The 22,268-nt window shown below is 29.3% G+C and overlaps 2 protein-coding genes across 2 annotated transcripts; one reads left to right on the forward strand and one right to left on the reverse strand.

The window, feature by feature from the left end:
- Window positions 1-397: 397 nt before the first annotated feature.
- On the forward strand, window positions 398-10,555 carry LOC107450297 (single-strand DNA endonuclease ASTE1-like). The gene is made up of 2 exons (XM_043053654.2): window positions 398-627; window positions 7,863-10,555. Exons 1-2 carry the CDS (start codon window positions 467-469, stop codon window positions 9,649-9,651), a joined length of 1,950 nt encoding a protein of 649 aa, XP_042909588.1. The 5' UTR covers window positions 398-466; the 3' UTR covers window positions 9,652-10,555.
- A 1,453-nt stretch (window positions 10,556-12,008) lies between these two features.
- Window positions 12,009-22,053, reverse strand: LOC107450303 (toxin CSTX-20). Its single transcript, XM_016066064.3, has 4 exons — window positions 21,908-22,053; window positions 18,032-18,140; window positions 14,401-14,507; window positions 12,009-12,267 (listed from the first exon to the last, which is right to left on the reverse strand). The coding sequence occupies exons 1-4, from the start codon at window positions 21,959-21,961 to the stop codon at window positions 12,166-12,168; spliced, it is 372 nt and encodes a 123-aa protein (XP_015921550.1). The 5' UTR covers window positions 21,962-22,053; the 3' UTR covers window positions 12,009-12,165.
- Window positions 22,054-22,268: the final 215 nt, after the last annotated feature.

Here is a 22,268-nt window from a genome sequence, read left to right on the forward strand (position 1 = left end):
TCTTACTGACCAGGGCATCAAATGGTAGAGATACACGCATATACCGAAACTCGAAATAGATTTTCTATCAGTTACAGCTGCCTCAAATTAAGAAAATTCACTAAACGGTTTTTAGTTTAAAAACGAATAAAAATGAAACCACAATTATATTTAACAAATGTAGTAACTTTATTCTAATCATACGTTGTTACGAGAAGTAAATTGAAAAGGGTATAGATAAAATAAAAATATATCACAATATGAATTTATTCAGATAAGCTTTAAAAATAACTTAAAATCGAAACTAACACCATGGAAATAAACAAAGATATCGAAGTTATTGTTTCAATGAGAAGGTCATCAGATGATAAGTGCGAATAACTTTACCTCAAATCTAATCTATTTTATGATTGATTTCCGTGAAAACAATGAGCAAAATCGATGCTCAAATAACCACAATTTAATTTCTGTGAAACTATCTTTAAAGATGGGCGTGAGAGGGTTGCACAGATTTATGGAAGAAAATCCCCATATTTTCAAGCCATTTAAACTCCATGATACTCGAATCATCATCGACGGATGCAACTTGATTCATTATTTGTATACCTATAGTGGAGTTGATTACAGGTTCGGAGGCGATTATAACGAGTAAGTACATGTTAATTACCAATATAAAGCTTATAGTGGAAGAGCATGTTAAAATTAAAATATACCAGAGTTTTAAAAAATGATATTTTACCGTCTATAAGTGAAGAATCTTAATGTATGCTTTATAAAATCTTTAAATTAGTGGCTTTAATGGAAAAATGTCATGTAAATAGCTTTCTGATGATCTTATAAATTCTAACTTGATTCATTATTTGTATATAGTGGAGTTGATTACAGGTTCGGAGGCGATTATAACGAGTAAGTACATGTTAACTACCAATATAAAGCTTATAGTGGAAGAGCATGTTAAAATTAAAATATACCAGAGTTTTAAAAAATGATATTTTATCGTCTATAAGTGAAGAATCCTAATTTATGCTTTATAAAATCTTTAAATTAGTGGCTTTAATGGAAAAATGTCATGTAAATAGCTTTCTGATGATCTTAAAGAATTCTACAGCAAATTTTTTTTAATTTTTTACTTTTTTTAGCATGTTCTTCCACTAACATAAGTAACCAATATAATGTCTAAATAAACATATATTAAAATGTCTTCCACTATAAGTATAACATGTCCTTCCACTAAAAGTGAAAAGCTTTCAGGGGAAAAAATGTTGATAGGTACTTTTAAAAAGCATCATTTTCTAGATTTAGAAAGATTTTATAGCGGAATGCGAGCATAAATCAATTATTAATGTAATTAATTCTTTAAGTAGGCTGTATTAAAAAACTTTGTGGCGTTCTCATACACTCTGAGGATGATATTTTGTAGTTTTTTACAACCTTTCTTAACATGTTTTTCCACTGAGCAAAAGCAGTAAAATTTTTAAGGGCTTTTTTTTCTGATTTCTTTTCGAACACACACCAAAGTAGCAAAGTGATTCAGTTTTTTGCGACTTTCCAATGCTTGCCAATTTTATATAATCGAAAATTATCTATTTCGTAAAATGTGTAAAAAAAACGGTTCACCATGAACAGCATTTGATTTAATATGCATCACGTTCTAAGACTCCATCCTAATATTTCTAGGGGATGACTTCAAATATACTAATTAATTAGTGTAGACGATATTTTAAGTTACGAAACTACTTAAGACGGTATTTTTTTAATTTTATTCAGAGGAAGTAGTACACAAAATGTACTTTCTCTGAATAAACATACCTTTTTTTCAACGGGTTTGGATTTCTTACAACCAAAATAGACGCGATCTGGAAGTTATGGTCCAAATAGTTTAGTCAGGAGAGCGATCTAAAACTTAAACCCCTTAGTGTTTGTTCTATTTTCAGCCTATTTCTTCATATTTCGAGAACTTTTAAGGAATTGAAAAATTTTTGCACACAATTATAAAATTTGTTTATCCAACGATAACTCCATGCAAACAATAAACTTTAGTAAATATTTATTGTTTTGATTATTTCATTTAATAATAGTCGAAAGAATTTGGAATTGTGAGGTATATAATTTTTGCATCTATTTAAAGTATCTTATTTTAAATGGAAAATACAAAACTTGAGCGAAATCAGTTAGTTTCTAAAAAATCGAATTTTAAATAACCCACTTTTTGAAAAATTCGATTTATCAGAAACTATTCAGCCAATTTAGCCAAATTTTATATTTTGCAATGTAAAATTAGGTACTTTAAAAATTCTTTACGCACAGTTCAAATTTTTTCCACTATTTTTTTTATAAAATAATAAATAAAAAATTAATGTTTAATGAAATTTATATTTTGCATGGCATTATCTTTGGATAAACGAATTTTTTATGTGCGAAAATATTTCAAAAAAGTAAAATTAACATTAAGGAATTAAAAATTTAAAGCACTCTCCAGACCAGACTATTAGGAGTATATCGCCCAAATTTTGGCTACCCCCCCCCCACATTTTGGGGGTCAGAAATTTGAATCTATCAAAAAAGAGTACGTTTTTGTGTCTGATTTCGTAACTTGAAATATCGTCTGCACTAATTAATTAGCATATTTGAAGTCAACCCATCTAACCATTAAGATTGAGAACACTGTGAATTTTTTATAATTTTTTCTTAGTGAAATATATTTAAAACCAGCTCATATCAAAATCTGAGCGTTAATTTGTTTGAAAACACCCGTAGATATCAAGATATACACGTAGGAAATTTGAAATAAAAAAAAAGAGTTTTCGGCCAATAAACGAAATATTCAGAGAATGAAAATCACTAACTTAAAAAGTGGACGTATGCTTGAAAATACCCTTCGATATCCAGAAATACTTACAGTAAGTTTGAAAAGAGATCTTGTTTTGTCCAATACACGTTATATATTCAGAGAATGAAAATAATTACCTTAAAGGAGGACAATGTATATTTTTTATAATTTTTTCAGAGCGAAATATATTTTAAACTACTTTTATTGAACTTGATAAAGATAACAAATTCACTTTTAGATCGCTGCTTTAAGTTCAAAACATCGCTAAAATTAGTTTTGTTCTCGGGACTTAGCTTTTGGTTTTGTATGTCAACATACGGAAAAGCAACTATAACTCCATTTCTAAAAATCAGAGATCAAAAATTTAAAAGGTTTTAAGAAAACAATTGAACTAAAATTCAAATATGGATAAAAATAAAAATAAAAGACTCAAAATTTTCTTCGGAATTGTCGATTTTCCCCCAATCGGATATCTTAAATTAGTTTCAATTAAAACGTGAACAGCAATTAGTTTGAAAACACCTATATATGTCCTGAATATTTAAAGAGAACTTTCTTGCTCGATATACACTAATGTCAGACTATGAAAACCACTACCCATAAAGTTGGTCATTTTGAGATTTTTTTTTTGTGTAATATTTTGCAATGCGGAATTTATTGGAAACCGCGGTTATAAAAGAGCTTCAGTTCATTTCATAACACCCATATATGTTAAAAAAAATTATAACAAAAATGAAAAAATAAGTAAAAAAATTCAAATGCACACGAGTGTGAAAATTATTATCATGATAGATTGGATATTTTTCAAATCCTTTATAATTTTTTACAGTACGGAATTCAATCTAAAACACGAGCATCAATTTTTTCTTTGACAATACTCATAAATCTCAAAAAATAACTTTAGAAATTTAAAAAAAAAAAAACTTTTTTTTATCCAATGCGCATTAAGAGAACAAGACAATTATTAAAAACACCTTCCACAAGTTTCATGAGGCAATCAACCTGGTTTCAATGTTTTTGATCCTGGCTTCAACATTAGTTTTCACAGATCTTAGCTTTCTTTCTTAATTTGCGACGATAATGGTGATTCAATTTTGGCAAGGATTCTTAGAACTATTGCATAGCAAGGTGCGGAGCAAAAATTATAAAAATTGAAAAGGATTCTTATTTCATAAATATTATGTATTTGTCCTTAAAGTGGAAATAACAAGGCTTTTTAAAACAAATTTCACAGTGAACATTTTCCCGTAAAAATATATCCTACGTTAACATAAATAAATAAACAAAATAAGGAAAGAAATTTAAAAAAAAAATGAAATAAAAAAATATATATATTCAATGAGTGAAGATTTGGTAAACCAGATAAAAGAAAAAAAGCTAATGTATAACAGTTTCCGTTGCGTGCATGATTTAGTATTACAACTGCAATTTTCGAATTTTAAAATGGACTAAAACCTTCTTTAAAATTGGATTATGTTGTTTAATTCATCGCTAGATTGAGAAAATTTTTCATTCTACTGAAATTTAATGTAATGAAATACTTAAACGGTGAGAAAATTTTATTTAATATTTAAATTAAAATCTAATTTTTTTTTATTTTATTCTCCATTGATAAAGCTTAATTTTTTTTTTTAATTCCTTCCACACGTTTTTATATATTGTTAACGATTAGGACTGGGCAATCGATTCATCGGAAAACATCGATGTGGTGTAATCATCGCCAATCCGATGTTTAGGTTTGCGTCTTTTACGAAGCATCGGAAACTCCGATGTCCGCGCGATGAGAACCATGTTTCCCGATGACGCGAAGAGCGATTCTACAGATTCAACATCGATGTTCGAGCGAACATCATTTCCCCCGATCACGAGGCGACATAGATTCCCGTGACGATCCTTTCCCGTGTGCTTCTTCCTTCGCGAATTATCAAGTAACGATACGCTAACACGATGTATTCCGATGTGACTAGGAGTGAAAACTAACTCATCGCCAATAAAAGATGAAAAAGTGCTTTCTTCAATTTGTGCAAATCCAAGAAAAGAAAATGATTCTCTGAGGATTATTTATGTTTTGTTATTTGATAATACTTTGAGATCATTTTTGTCTTGTTGAAGAAAAGATCGATTTTGATCTGTTCCGATAAGACTTTTTGTTTATTAATTTTTTTACCTATTTTTCTTTGTTAAATCTGAAGAATGCATTCCTTTTATATGGATAAAATGTTTTCATTAATAATTTTGTATAAAGCTGCAATTTTGCATATTGACTACGTTTTCAATTATTAAAGAGTGATCATTATTATTGTTAGAAAATATAAAAAATCTAATATTTTTACAAAAAAATTTTTAAATTGACAGCTTATCAAACGCAAATTTTCTTTTTAAGACAGTCGTTTCGTTTTTATTTCTTTAGGTTTTCGCTTTTATTTCTTTTCTTTTTTTCTTTTTCGACTTGATTGCTTTTCGATCTTCCTAATTTATAACGATTTTTATAAGAGTGTGCAGTTTAATTTTATTTTCACGAAACATAGTTTAGCAACATAATAATACATTAGGTTAGCAATAATTTTGAAAATAAATTTTTAAAAAATTGATTTTTACAATATTGAAGCCATAATAATTTCCATCGTATACTTTTCCAGGAAATTTTGTTTTTTTACTAGTTTTTCGCTATTTCCTCAAAAATATTGAAGGTTACTACCTTCAATACTTCTACTGCCTTCAATAAATTATTGAAGGATATTCTTCAAGAAATTCTGGAGAATGAAAGACCAAGAGGTTATACACATCGGCTGTTCTAAGTCTTCTATCTTTCTCAACCCATCATTTTTATTTATTTTTTTAATATTTTTCCTTTACGTTCTTTATTTTTCTGTTTATAAAGATTTTTAAAATTGTTGGCTTAATGCGCATTTTAAATTTTATTTTATTTTTACAGTTGGTTGACATACTTTGAGGCAGGCTAATACTTTTGGTCTATTGATCTGATTTTTACTTATTATGACTTAATCTTTAGTGGTTTGAGGGAGAGACCTCAAATATGCTAATTAGTTTAAGCAGACAATATTTTAAATTACGAAGTGAGGCGCAAAAGCGTACTTATCTGAATAAATTTTTTGACGGATTGTGATTTCTGACCCTCAAAATATAAGGCGTAATCTGATGGTCAGGAGAGAGATCGAAAGTTAGGATCTCTTGATGTTAATGCTACTTTTTGCGTATTTCGTCATATCTCGAAAGCTTTTCACTCGAATTGAAAAATTTTAACACAAAATTATAAAATTCGTTTATCCAAAGATAATTTTATACAAAAATGATTTTAATTCATTTTTTAATTAGTAATAGTCGAAAAAAAGTTTGAATTTTAAGGTATACAATTTTTTTAAAGAATATAATTTTTCATTTTAAAATAAAAAAGTTAAAAGAAATTAGTTGAGTTAATTTCAAAAAATCAGACTTCTTGAAATCCGATCACTAAGTCGAAAGTAATTTTTTCTTCATGCACTCCACAAATATCAAATACTAATTGCTAAAATATTAATGTTAAGAAAAATTTATTACAATATAAAAGCTAAAAAAAATGCACCAATTTCTTCGAATTTTATTTTCTAGAAAAATTATTTCTTAATGTAATAATTTTATAATGCGGTTTTGTCTAAGATACCTAACCATCTTTAAGAATGTTGAAAATAAACAATAATTTCTGTTGGCCAAGGTTGAAATAGTATTCTCTTTTCTTTTTTTACCCTTCTTAATTCATTCTTAAACATAATTTACTCATTTTTTTCAAAGCTGCATGTAAAATTTTAATGAATTATTCGTTTCACTAGTTAACTATTTATTCAATACCTTCTTTCTTTCATTTAAAAACTTACGATTTTCTTCAGCAAAATCAGAAGGTTGAAAAGATGTGTTTTGTTTAAATTGAAAAAGACAGTCTATTGAATTATTTTAATCCAAAAGAAGAAAATAATCAAAATAAAAATAATAACTAAAAAAATTAGAAAAAAAAACCCATTACAATAAATATTTTTTACTAAACATTGTTTATATATACCTATAAAATGAATATAATTCGTATAATGTTAGTTACATGCATTTTGGCAAATTTTCACTTTTTATAAATTTTATCTGAATATCCCTCTCTCGAAATTTTACTCCCTTTCTTCCCCAAACACACAAAGTTTAAATTCTAAAAATCTAATATATATATATATATTTAAAATTTCAGTTTTAGTCTTACTTTACAGTAGCATCAAATAAATAAAAATTAAAGTTGTGCAGGAATGCAAAATTTGGCAAAACCAAATCTGAAACAGTAACGTGACAAAGCGATGTATCGAAACATCACGATGTTTGAGTGGCGATGCATCGCGATGCTAAAATCTTAACATCGCCCACTCCTATTAACGATTATTAAAAGAGACAACAATTAAGAAAAATATTGTTAACAATAATTGGGATGCAGGCAAAATGCAGAGTACGTAACGGTTTCTTTCCACAACTAAATCTATGATGACTCACTAACGATCCAACAAACTGCTAAAGGTAACCAACAAACTAAAATGACTGTTAAAGGTAATTGAGCCGGAAGTGGGTAAAATGTAAAGTACGTCATTGCCTTTTTCCGTTAGAAGAACATAACGAAATTAATTTTTACTTTCAAAATAAATTTTCTTCTTCTTCTTGGCACTACAGCCCAAAGTAAGCCAGGGTCGTCACAACGTGTTTTTTTTTCCATCAGTGTCTATTAGATGCATATTGTTTCCAATTAGTAACCAACAATATTTTCAGATCTTTCTCCGTATCATCAAGCCATCTGAATAGACATCTTCCCCGTTTCCTAATGCCACCTGACTCGTCGAAGAGTAGCAGATTCAGGTGTGGTTGCTATCTTTAGATCTGAATAGGTGCCCAAGTTAACTTATTCGATTCGATATGCTGATTTTTACTACGTCTGATTGCTTACATCAATTATAAATTTCATAACTTTTGAAACACCTTCTCAAAAAATTACTAGCTTTAAATAATCTAATTTTTCTTTTTTTCTTTCTAGGTATGCCAATGTAGTCAGAAAGTATTTTGCCACTTTCACTGAATGCAATATCTCGCCCATTGTTATCTTCGATGGAGGGTTTGAGCAATCAGAACGCGCCCTTAAGAAGTGTATAAGTAGGCAAGAAACTCGTCTACAGAATATCGCTGATCTTATACAAAAGGGAGAATGCTGGTCCACGATTTTGCCTATCAATGCTTACGAAGTTTTCAAAGACATTCTTCAAGAATTGGGTATTACGTCCGCCCAGTGTGATTACGACGGTGATAAGCAAATAGCAGCCCTTGCAAAATGTTATGAATGTCCCATTTTTAGCGACGATAGTGACTTCTACATTTATGATTTGCCTTTTGGTTTCATAAGGTTCTCAAACATCTCTACTAGAATTTTAACTGAAAAAGGAAAAAATGGCGCCACTAGAAACTATTTGAACTGTCAGATATATTATGTTGACTCTCTGCTTGCTAACTTTCCTCTAAGGGAAAGAAACGTTTTGTCATTAATGACGGTTTTGGCGGGAAACGATTATTCGACTTACGAAGATTTCAAACATTTTTATTATAAAATAAATGTTCGATCCAAAAGGAAATTCTACGGTCTATTTGCTTGGCTACGTCGCCAAACTTTAGAACAGGCTATAAAACAAGTATTACGGTTTACTACTGGCGGAAAAAAGAATGACATTGAAATTATGATTGAAAATTCCCTTGAGGATTATGAAGTGAAACACACTAACATGGTGAACATTGTAGACGGAATAAGTTCAAATTTAGAGAAGAATATTGTGTACGAAACGAAACTATCTACTCCTTGTGGCAAACCGTTGCCAAAAGAGTTTGTTATCGCTTTCCATAAGGGTTTCATTCCATCTACATTGTTAAATATCATTAGTGTACATAGGAATTTTCTATCTCCACAAGTTGATAACTTTTCGAATGACAGCTCTTACTCTTGCTCTCGATATATACGCCAAGTAATTTATGGAATACTTTTGTCACATGATCCGAATAATTCTAAACGCCATGCTAAAAACTGTCTCCAACAAATAGAAGAGTATGATCGTAAAAATGACAGTGTGCTCCCAGCACGTGTGGAATTTCTCACCGCGCTGAAAAGCGGCGAACCTGTACCAAAAATGACGGAAATATATCACATGCGAAAAGAACACTTGCGAGATTTTATTGCTAGTGTGTTAGGAGTAGATAAAAACTTTTTTTTGAATATTCCGAACCATTTACATTTGTTATTTGGTTGCATAAAATTCTGGCTTTTAAACAGCGAACCCAAACCAACAAAAGAATTCGTATCTGCGCTTTTACTCTGTATCTTGTACTATCAGTTGAAAGAAATAGTTTTACAAGCAAATGCAAATAAAAACAGAGCAGGATCAATTAAAAACATATCACAACCTATAGCTATTAAAATAGTTGAAAATTTAAAGCACTACGTACCAAAACCTGTCACTAGTCGGGATAGTCCATTTGATGTACGCGTGGTTCATTATTACAGTCAATTTCAGACGTGTGTTTTAGAGATTGTTGCTTTAAACCGTTTGATGAATCTCCCTTTTGAACCACTCAAGGTTTACGAGTCATTAACTGGTAGTATGTTATACAACTTGACCAAAGAGTTCGAAAAAAGTTCGAATTCAGAAGCAGTTATCAGGTCTTTACTGGGAGGGGATATTGTTGCTGTCAGAATTTTTAATACGTATATGAATAAGTTTGTCTCAAAATTACCAGGAAATTATTTTAGATGGTCATTTAGAGGACGACTACATAGAACGTAGATAAATCGAGAACTTTTTTTGTATATTTATTAAAAGTGAATGCTCCTAAATCAAGTACAAGTAAAACTAATTTAAAAAAAAAAAAAAAACAGTTTGTTTCTACACGTATCTGAAAACTAAAAATGTAGAACTAGAGCATTTTAAATAGTTTTTAAATTTTCGTGGTATAAATTACAATCAGGCAATTTTAGAAAACAAGAAAACTACGTGTCATTTAAAAAGTTATAGTGAAAACTTATTGTAATTAAACTGTTTTCAAAATAGTTGTCCTTTTTTGTAGATTATTAACATTGAAGTCTTTAAGACAAATAATAATTAGCGTTGACCAAGTATAAAAATTTTAGTGATTTATATCTTTTGGAGTGCACTAATAAAAGTGTGTTCGTATTCATAATGATTTTCTTCCTTCAACAATTTTTATATTTAGCCTGACAACTATAACCGAAATATTTTTTCTCCTCAGATCATAAAATTGGTTTATATTTTGCATCTCTACTTAAAGATTGAAATTATTGCACTTACTAGATCGGTTTAACTTCCTTAATTAGACTGGCAGTTTTCAATAATTCAACAGTTAGAACTATAAAAAAACGTTCTTGCACCAAATTTATATAACAGAGCATAAGTATTTCCTCCAGAATTTCTGTATTTACATCAAATGCTTTCTTAGCAGTCGGGCTGCAAGTCCTTTTTAAATTGAATTTTGTGGCATGTAATTTTTGTAAGACATGTGAAAAGTCATAACGTTGTTTTCATTTGTTTAGAAATCTCGAAAAAATGTGATGTGGTTTCAAAGTTTTCTTCGATTTACAGGTTTGCTATTCGCAGTGCCATCTGTTAAAATATGTTTGTATTAAAAATAAGAAATCTGGGAGGAGAGTTAACACAATTTATTTATTTTTTTTTTTAAACTCTGACTATTTTCCAGCGAAATAGTTTTTAAAAACTAATAGTCCGATTTCGGGCACCAAGTGCTTTCACTTCAATTATATCATTATATGTAGTTATGTTATTGTTTTTAACTGAGTTCATTGCTTTAAATGGTTAAATATTTAAATATTCTTTTATTGTTTCTTGATGAGGGAAAACTTTATAAGAACATTTTGTTATTATCAGTTTAATTTGAAACAAAAGCAAATTATGCTCGCTCAGAAAAGTGTTTTATTTTTATCAATTATTGTTGTTGACTAAAATAAAACTTTGAGTAAAGTGATGAATGTTGTGTCACAGCATGGAACAATGACTTTGGGTATAATGGACATTACCTTTCACTAAAATACTTCTCAAATTGAATTTAATTACATTTTAGGTCAAAGAATACCTAAAAGAATTTTCTTCAAAAGCTTTTAAATGTTACTCAAATACGATTTTACGCTTTTGTTTTGGAATGCTTGTCGATTAAAGTCAATCGAATGGTTTTTAATTTCATACTTCAGAAACGTGATTTTATGTGTTTTTAAATCAATAAAACTATTTTTCAAAATATGCGTCTGGAGAATTTACTTATCGGAATTTCGCACGATTTTTACGGTAAGAATGTGAGTTTCGTTTCAAAGGAACCGCGGGAACAATTTTAAATCAATTTCAGGAACAATTTTAGATCCCTTTCAGACATTCTGAAAATAAAAATTTCGCGATTTTTTTTTATTTATTTAAATTTCATTTATTTATCTTTGAAGAGGATGAAAAGAACATATGATCCATGAATGATCCAGATAATTGAACTACTGCACTCCAGATAACTGTACTTGTACTGCTGTACTGCATTTGAAAAAATTGCATATTTCATACATAAAAACCCTCATTTCTTCTTAACTATTAGTTCAAAGGATTAATTTTAATTTAATTGGTATCAGCGTAAAAAATTAAATTTAAAGAGTAATGCCTCAATTGTTTAAATAGCAATGACAGTTGCGTAAGTTGGTATTAGCAAAATATTTTTCACTTTTTACACACAAAATATTTGATGAAATCTTTTTATAACTGCTGAACTATTAAATTAAACAATTTGGTTTCATTCTCATTCAATTTAGCGTAATGATAATCATATGTTACGATACCTCTTTTACCTAGATAACAATGTTAGATGCGTAAATGTAAGTAAAAAAACTTTTATACATAAAACCTAAATAACTTCAAAAGTTTTAGTCACTCGATTCAACGCAAAAAAAATCGGAATGTCGTGTAAACTAAAACAATCTTCGTAAACATGATAATAGTAATTAAAAATTTTATTTACGGCTTTTGCATTATTAAAGATATCTTTTTTTCCCATTCTGAACGTTCACTGTTGCCTTAATTCAACGTCTGTACAAATTGTTTTCCGTGTAAACTAAAACAAACTTCGTAAACATGAAAACAGTAATAAACAATTTAATTTACAGTTTTTACAATATTAAAGATATCGTTTTTCCATTCTGAATATTCACTGTAACCTTAATCCAACGTCTTTGCAAATTTTTTTTCGTGTAAACTAAAACAAACTTCGTAAAGATGAAAATAGTTTTTAACAACTTAAAATACAGCTTTTTCATTATTATAGCTCTTTTGCTCATTCATCTCTTCAGGTCGATAATGCGTTGGCAAACAAATGGTATTTCCACCAATAAATTTTTTCTGAAACGAAAACAAAAAAGGAGAAGAGAAAAACAAATTATATTAAAAAGCAAATAATAAAAAGGTAATGAATAAGAAATGGATTAACTAATGTTATAAAATATATGCAAAATACAATGTTTTATTTACCGAAAATTTTCACATCAACTAGATAAATAGATTTTTCGTATCAACTTAGCAACATAGAAATTCGAATGAAATTTTTTAAATTTCAGATAAAAATTCGCAAGCTTAATTTTTTGTATAATTGCAAAGAAAATGTTTCTAAAATTATTCAGGTAGTTTAATTTTTTGAAAACAAATTTTTAATAAACAACTGCAATTTGCCTGTAGTAAATGTAATCATTTAGATTAGTTAATTATTTTAACACCATTAGCACTAAAAAATATAATTTAAATAATAAAGCTCAATTAAATGTTAAAAATATCTTAGAAAATATATTTTTAGCAATGCATATTATCGTATGTTACTTCAACCAATATTTATCTGAAGTTTTGTAAATTTTTCAATGAGAAATATTGCCAAAACAATGGCATACATGCTTTCATCTACTAAAGTTGAAAGATACATCTCGAAGATCTTTCTAAGGTCATTGATGTAAATAAGTGGAGAAAATTTAAACAATGTGAGAGGTAGAAATCAGAAGTTTGTAATTTACCTAAAAGAAATATCAGTAAGGTTTTTAAGTTGAAAGATACTGAAGTTGAAAGGTACTGAAGTTGAAAGATACATCTCGAAGATCTTTCTAAGATCATTGATGTAAATAAGTGGAGAAAATTTAAACAATGTAAGAGGTAGAAATCAGAAGTTTGTAATTTACCAAAAAGAAATATCAGTTAGGTTTCTACAATTTGTTTTAATCACTTTTAAAGTAAATTTATAGAAGTGTCAAAAAAATGAAAATTTAGTATTTTGATCAAATTTATATAACTCAAATCAGTTTTCTGAAAAGGAAATTATAAAATTTCTAAAATTTATAAATTTAGCATTTTGTTCGAATTTTAATTTTAAAACTTAAATAAGTTTTCTAAAAAAGAAAAAATTATAAAATTTTTAAAAAATATTAAATTGATATTTTAATGGAATCTATTTTAATAACTCAAATGAGTTTTTTGAAAAGGAAATTTATGAAAAAAAATTTTTTTTTAATTAGTATTTTGATCTAATTTATAACTTAGATGAGTTTTCTAAAAAGGAAATTTATAAAATTTTTAAGAAATAAAATTTAGATTTTGTAGTTATAAGAACAAAGTTTGAAAACCTTTTATGTTTATTTTTTCTAAATATAAACAAAGTTTTTTGAGTAGCATTTCGTGTCATGGATTTTAATTTTTGAACAAATTGAGTTGCTCAAGAAGTAATTTCGTTTTTTCTTTTAATGAAAATAAAAAGCGATTTTCTTATAGTGAGTAAATATTTTATTTAATTATGTAGAGTTTAGTTTGATCCCATTCTTATAAAAGTTTTGTTCTTTTCTGGCAGAAAACTGCTCCAGGTGATTTTTGACCTCTATACATTACAAATAAAACATTTTATCATCTAAATAATTTTGTCGGAATAAATGTTATAGACAACTCATTTTTTGGTTCTTAGTGACGATGCACTTCAAACATTAATCACTTTCTTGATGTTTGAAAAACAAATCATAGATGTCAAAGTGACTGCACAAATTTTGTGATTTTCATCTAGGTGGAAAAACGTCGCCAAATTGGAGATTTTTAATTAAGTACAATAACTTTTAAAATATTTATCTGTTCTAAAACCCACATATTACTTTACGGAAGGTGATGCATATAGTTAAAAATCATCACATTGATGCAAGTGTAGGGCATTTAAACCACGGCTTATTATATTTTCCTTGGTGACAGAATTTTCCGAAAAACAGAACAGACAGTCCGAAAAGCAACGTTAATGGTGTTCTCAATTGAAAATAATGTTTCTTTTAAATGAAGTAAAACAATACAGCACAGACTTAAACGACATCTAAATTATCAAAATGCTTAATAAAATTTAAACCTAACCAATAAACAATTTTGATGCGTCAATGGCCCGTAAGCAATTACTGTATAAACTGAAATAAATGAACAAAATAAATTATACAAAAATCTTTGACATTGATAAAACATTCTTACACCAGATGAATCGATGGATGTTTCTTTAGTACATTTTAAATCACCGAAGCAAGGACATATGAATTCATAGATCCCATTAATGTATTCTACCTCTATACACTTCTCCCCTAGAAATTATCATGAAAAAATTAATTATTTCATTCATTATAATTAATTAATAATTTGAAAAAAAATCAATTCAAACCATTTCAGCTGAACAGCAATGAACAATAAAAAATGCGTTTTAAGAAATATATATAGGAAAATTAATACTAAAAAAGAAATTTCGTGCTAGTTTGATAACAATAAAATTTCATATACTCTTGAAAATATAAAATATGTCAAATAGTACTATAATTACAATTACCATAAAAAAGTTAGAGCAAAACTAACTATCACAACATAATAAATTTTAACGTGCATTTTGGCTCCATGGGAACACAAAACGGTATTTGGTAGTAAATTTGGTGAATTTTTTATGTGAAAAAAAATTCTACCAAAAATTTTGGAAATTTCAACAATTCTAGAATAATTTGAGGTAGCGAAAAAGAGTTCACTATTCAAAAAAGTGGTTACTTTTCACAAAAATATCTAGTATGTTTTTTAGTAAACGCTTGTTAGTTTTACTTTTAATCAATTAGTTTTTGGAATGGCAGAACGAGTCTGAACTATTTCATAACTTAACTGCTGAATAACGGGCTGTACCAACTTCCTAAAACGTTAAGGTATCTGGTTCGAATCTCACAGTAACTTTGGATAGACCTATTTAGTTATTGTTTCACATAATATTCAAATTTGAGTTCTTGCTACAATTACAAGGCTCGTCACGATTTGACAAGATCTTTTAAAGCCCTCGTCAAATTTAAGAATACAAGCATCAGATAAAAAGTAGATACATTGCCCAACAACAATAAATGAGACACTTTCAAGTTTTGGAATTTTTTTTAAGCTCACAGGAAATACTTAGAGAATCATTTTATAACTTTAGAAGTGTTTAGGTCATGCGATTACTCATGTATAACAATAAACTTTAAGCTTTAAAATGTTTAAGGGACCGGCAGTTTGTTACAAAGAGAAAGAATGTTTTGGAATACCCTATGCCAAAAAAATACAGCAATAAGCATGTAACTTGTATCAATTACTTTAGTTATTATATACAATAATTCAAAATTTCGTAAGCCTGGCTTAAATATTAATGTGGATACGGGCATTTTTATAATAAATTACTTTTTTTGCCTTGTGTTTTCCTATTACTCTAAAACTATTCAATAAAATTAAACAAAATTTTAACAGATTTTAAATTTTAACACAGCAAAATTACGCTCGATAACAAAAAAATCGACGCACCAAGAATGCACTGAGACGAGCAAAATCGACGCTCGATCAGGCTGGAATGATGCCGACTGGGGACGTATAGTCTTTAGCGACGAATCCCGCTTCCAACTGTATCCTGACGATCATCGAAGACGCGTTTGAAGACACACAGGGCAGAGGGGGGATCCTGCCTTCACTATTGCACGCCACACCAGCCCTCAACAAGGCATTATGGTCTGGGGTGCCGTTTCCCTTGACAGCTGGACCCCTTTGGTCGTCATTAGAGGTACACTTACTACACAGCGGTACGTCGACGATATCCTAAGACTTGTTTTGCTACCGTTTCTTTTGCAGCGCCATGGCCTGGTTTTTCAGCAGGACAATGCCAGACCACATACGGCACGTGTTGCTATGAACTGTCTGAAAGCTTGTCAAACTCTTCCTTGGCCTGTCAGATCACCAGATCTCTCTCTATGATGGGAAGGCGATTGCATCTGGCACCGAATGATGATGACCTCGTTCGACAATTGGATCGAATTTGGCAGGAAATACCGCAAGAGATCATCCGGGAGCTTTATCGGTCTATGCCACGCCGTGTGGCAGCTTGTATCCATGCTAGAGGCGGGTCAACACCTGATTGAACTATTTACTGTAACTCTGCAATAAATTATTCAATTGTTCTGAAATTTTAATCATTTACTATTCTGTACATTGTCTTCCTATCCACCAATTTTCAATCGGATAACTTCTTCTTGGAGCGTCGATTTTTTTGTTATAGAGTGTATATAAAAAAGATTTTTTTACTGTTTCTTGTGCATGCGCGGTATAAAAACGAACCACTTAAAAACAAAAATTGCTAACTGCTTTGATTTGTTATTACCCATTGACAAAATGGGTCTTGGTTAGGATTTGATGGCGTTCACACACTTTTCAACTGTGTTCAAGAGTAATAGTAAACAGTGAGCATGCGTCGTCATAGCATGCATTGCTATGGCGACCGCTGATGTTTTTCTTTTTATTTTCACTATCAGACATTTTTTATGCATTTACATAATAATAATTTTAAGTATTTTTATATTCTTTTTATTATTAACGTATATTTACTGGCTTGACGGTGATTTCAGTATAAATATGAATGCTAGGGAAGGAAAAGTATTTTGTGATGTCTTGAAACACGTACATAAATAGGATTTGAAAACCAATCTGACGACAAACATCAATTGAGACAGTTTTTGCAACCCATGATTTGAATTGTTTAACGGAGTCAATCCAGAAAGAAAAAGCATTTGACCAATGGGCAACCAGTGATCGTAATAAGATGATCACAACTTTTAAATGCCTTTTTTCAATTTTATTTTATTTAAATTTAGTTATCACGATTAATTTGTTTTAGTGTGCAAGTAAACCAAATTGCCATCCCCACTTTTAACAGCATGTTACGTAAAGACATCTCTTCTATGCGTTTTCTGAATCCTTACTAAAACTCTAGACTGAAATTTATACACATTGGAGGTCGCATATTATAAACGAGGAAGAAACAAAAATGCATAGAAATCTAACACAGTTCAATGAAGGGAGAAGGGTCAGAAGAACAATTGACCGATTTAAACTTGGAGATGTTTCCAACAATCATTTTTCAACTCCTTCTTATTACTTTTTATTTTATATTTTGTAGCCATTGTTGAACAGCCGACCCAATTTTTTGGGTTTACTACTACTAATGTTCAACTCCATAGCCTTGTAATTTTAAACCCAATTCAGAAGACAAGGGAACTCTTGGATCAAGTATTGGGGGCAATTTGCTTTCGCGGAGGACTTTTTGAGGGAACTAACCCACATTTGCGTTACATAGAGAGGAAAACCACGAAAACCTCCCAAGGGTAGCCTAACGGCAAGGGTACTCTAATCCATGATCCGTCTACCACTGAAAATATCTTACGTCAGCCCTGTGGTCGATGCAAGCCGGATGCGGAATTCGTATCTACCAGCCATGGCTCGGATTCGAACTCGGTTCACCTCATTGGAAGTCGAAAGCTCTATCCCCTGAGTCATCATGGCTCCCTTTTTATAACTGTAATCAAAGAGGTTTTGATGTTTCATTCACCCGCCTTCTTTGACTGTGATTCGTCCGATTTCAATAGTACTTTTGTTTTTCCTTACTCAAATATTTAATTCTCACCCCTCACGTGTATTAATTTTTCTGTGTCTTCATTTCTTATAAGAATTCTAAATATAGTTTTAAAGGACGATCTTTAAGAAAAGACAACAGTATTCAAAGAGTATAGCTATCTAAATTATGCATTTGTTACGAAATTAGATTGATACGGAATGAACTTACTAAATCGTAATTTATTCTTGCAATAAGCTTTCGAGCTGAAAGCTTCTTTACAGCAACATTCCGTCTCTTTGCAATCCAATTGCTGATAACAACTCTTTCGTGCCTCTACCTATACATCAAATATTATACTTTTATTGATTACGAACATGAACTAAATAAACATATTGCATCTTAGTAATAAACAATTGTTAAAACAAATTACAGTTCTTAGCCACGTATTAAATTTAAACCATGATAAACACATTTCAGGAATTGAAAAATTATACAGAAATTTCTGATATAATTTTTAGAAAAACTAAGTTACTTAGTTACTAAGTAACTTAAGTTACTAAGCGGCTTCATTAGGTGAGCCTAGTTGGAGAGATAAAATTCAGGCTGTTATAAAGTCTAAAAATATAAAAAAGATAATTGGGTATAATATAGCCTACGTCACGGGTTGTGTTGTTCCTACTAAATTTAACCCATGAACGGCATTTTCTGCGAGCGTAACTTCAAGCCACAAATAAACAAACGAAGTGTTCAATCGTTTAAATAGCTGCTCGCCAGATTTCATTGCATTATAAAGCAAAGTTATTGAAACTAAATGCAACTAAATGAACAACAGCAACTAAAACATATAACAACAATTACTAATAACAATAACTAAATAAACAACAACTAAATTCCATTCGTTTAGCATTGCGTCATATGTTGTTCCTACTAAATCGAAGTAGTTGTGTTTTTTTCATATTATACCCAATTGGCTAGCAAAAACATGAATAAAAATATTAAAATATAACAGGCTTGCAAAGGCATAAATAAAATAAAATAAACAGATAAAGAGATAAACAATAAAATAAAAGCAGACGCAGAGCTATAAGCGATAAGCAGAGAGCTCGCCGTACTTAACTATACTCAATACTCAATAAAAGCAGACGATAAAATTAGAAGACCATTTTAGAACAACAGAGAGTTGTTGTGGAATTTGAGTTTCCATTTATCCCGTTACGGGCACTTTATATAGTTTGTTTTATAAAATTTTATCTATCCCGCTACGGGTGAGTTTTAATATATCCCGTTACGGGCACTTTTTCTTGTTGTTTTATGATCTTTTCACTATCCCGTTACGGGTAATTCTTACTTGTTACTGTTTGTGTTGTTTGTGAATAAAAGTTTTATAAAAAAAAACTGAACAGTTCTTTAATATAGCTTGATACGCTACACTGTTTAACCGTATTAGGTGAAGGCAGTTAATAAACGGTTTTTCTCACAGCTAACAGTTGGACTGTTAACTTATTTACGATCATTAGACTGTTTTAATTGGATAGGGTAAAATAGCAACTAAATAAATTGCTATTTCACCATTTTTTCGGTGAAGTTTTTAATAGTGTTGCTTTATAAGATCTAATGTAACTTAATTTAAAATTAATTTTAGTTCTAGAGAAATATCTTATTGAATCAATATAACTTGTCATGCTGATTGCATTAATATCAGTCAATTATCAAGTGTTTAATTTTTTTTTTTAAATTTTCATTAATTATTTTGAAATTCAAATTATACAAGTATATTGAGCTTGAAAAATAAGATAACAAATCACAGAAAAAAATCTTTTAAAATTATACTATAAAATTTTTATTAAATAATTATTATTTTGTTTTGTGGATGTCAGTCAGTTACTCGTAGAATTGACCTTTGATTATTTCTAAACTTGACATTTATAAGATCAACTAAATATCTCAATAAAAATATTTTTAAAACTACGTTATCAAAACTACTGAATTGCGTTAAATTTAATAAATAAATTAGCGGACTTAAGTTATCATTAAAAAATAAATTAAATACTGAATTTTTTTTCGGCGAATTTAATGGTTTCTAACAAACTATAATAGATTTCAGAGAATTAATAATTTCTATAATATCATTAAGCTCAAAACTTTCCAGTATCAAATGTTTGGATAGCTTTCGTTTCAGGGACAATCATTTCATCGATATGCTGTTTCATCGACGTATCGTTTAATCGACTAGGTCATTTCGTCATCGACTAGGCTATCACAGGGTTATTTAATCGACAGGGTCATTTCGTCGGCATGGTCCTTTCATAGACAGGGTTATTTTGTCGACAGGGTCATTTCGTCATGGTCGTAATTATAATTGCAAAAAGAAATTTGTAGAATAATAATTACTTATTCTTACGTTTAAATTCCAGGTTTGATTTTTAGTTAAATAAGATGTGTCTAATATAAATCCAGCAAATAAAAAGGAATTAATTCACTATTTATTTATTTTTTTTAAATTCCAGCATCCATAGAAGAAGAAAAAACGTTTTTGAATAGAAAGCAGAAACACCCTTGTTACGCTATAATGATTTTATGATAGTGTTTCGCAACATTTTTGGTCCAGTTAGTCGCACTTGTAGGAATCTACAACTTTCACCTCGGTAACTACCTAAACATCGTATTTGCGTTCCTATAGTAGAAAACTCTAATAGTGGTAACGAAACTAAAGCAAAGTTCTATTATTTAGATCGAATGTTCAATTAAGCATACTCATTCAACCTGTCTTATTGTTAAAGAAGCTGAATAAAAAGTTTAAAATTGCAATTAAAGTAAGTATTAAAAAAAAATTTCTACCATCAAAACTTAGTTTGTTTGCTTTTGTTGTTATTTAACAATTTTGTGCTTATGGTACAGTTTTTCCCTCTTGCCAAAACAGAAAATTTTTGATTAGTAAAACATCAGAAATATTCCATTTGTCAACTCTAACCCCATTTAAACACTCTATTATATATTTTGAAACTACATTTTTTTTTAAAAATTTAATCGCAAGATACCATGTGAATCGGTTTACTTATGCATGGAATTTATTTAAGGCCTACGGTTATTTTCATTGCTGTGGGAACTACACATAAGTTCATTGTTTTACCAAAGTATAATTAAAAAGTGTTTAAAAGTTTTACAGCGAAGAATTGAGTTTTCCCCTTTGAAATAGTTTCCAAATTTTCGCTGTAATATATTTTTATTACCTTTAATTTTCACGTTATCATATTTTAATTATTTGATTTGATGTTAAAAATAATTTGACAGTTAACGCCACATTGGATCCAAAAAGGGCTATTGGCAGCGGTTTGGATATCATACTTAGTAATACTCTTAAGACAATTCTTACCTATCAGGAAAACAATTGTAGTTCTATTACAATTTAGATATAAAAGAGTAGATTTTGATACATCAACTGTTCTCGGTTAAACACTTATCAATTTACTTGAAAAACGAAATAAAAATATAATTTTCAGTTCCAAAATTATATCATTATTCTGAAATTTAGGATTCAATATTTTTCTGATTCATTAATTCATTTTGCTCCTTGTTCTTTTTTCTTATTCACTTGCTATATCAAGAATCATTTTCTGTAGTTATAGCAATTGCCTTTGCGATGCTAATCATAATCACTTTAAAAATTAGACAATTTATCTGAGAAATAAATACTTGAAAAATATAATTAGAGCACGCAAAAGTTTCTTTTTTTTAACTGGATGTATAGCTAAAGAATAGAGCGATATCAAATTTTTAAAAGAAAAAAAAACCTGTTTTTTTATTGCAATTGTAACATAATAAAACTTTTACTTTAGTATAAAAATTATATAATAGTATTTTTTAAATAAAAATATTTAGCGAAAAAATACACTAAATTACGAGGAAATACAAGCAATCTCTAAAAATAGTTTCAAAATTACGCATGACCCTGTCAACAAAACGATCCTGTCAACGAAATGACCTACTGTATGAAATGGTCTGTTGGTGAAGTTATTGTCGTTTAACTAAACCAGATCCCGAATTTTTACAAATGCTAATGTAAAAAATACAAGTTCTGTCGTGCTAAGAAAAATAATAACTTACCAAGCATCCAACATATAGCATAAATGATAACGCTAACAAAGTATAGGCGGACATTATTTAATTATAGTATGTTTCTTGCAACCTTAAAAGACTTCAAATATGAAATCTAAAATTTGCAAGATCCTATATAGAGTCATATTATATTTTTTCAGCTTAGCAAAAACTATTTTCAGCTGAGCATAGTTTATGTATTCATCAGACATTTCAATATGATAATCACGACCTAGATCGACAATATTCTTGATTCGATATGCATTAGAAAAAAAATCTGCACCTGTTTTCAATTAATCATAGTTTCTATATTTACCAGACATTTCAATACTATAATCACGTCCTAGACAGAAGATTCGAAATGTATTTG

The sequence above is a fragment of the Parasteatoda tepidariorum genome, chromosome 5 (assembly GCF_043381705.1).
Source record: "Parasteatoda tepidariorum isolate YZ-2023 chromosome 5, CAS_Ptep_4.0, whole genome shotgun sequence".
Classification (NCBI taxonomy): domain Eukaryota; kingdom Metazoa; phylum Arthropoda; class Arachnida; order Araneae; family Theridiidae; genus Parasteatoda; species Parasteatoda tepidariorum.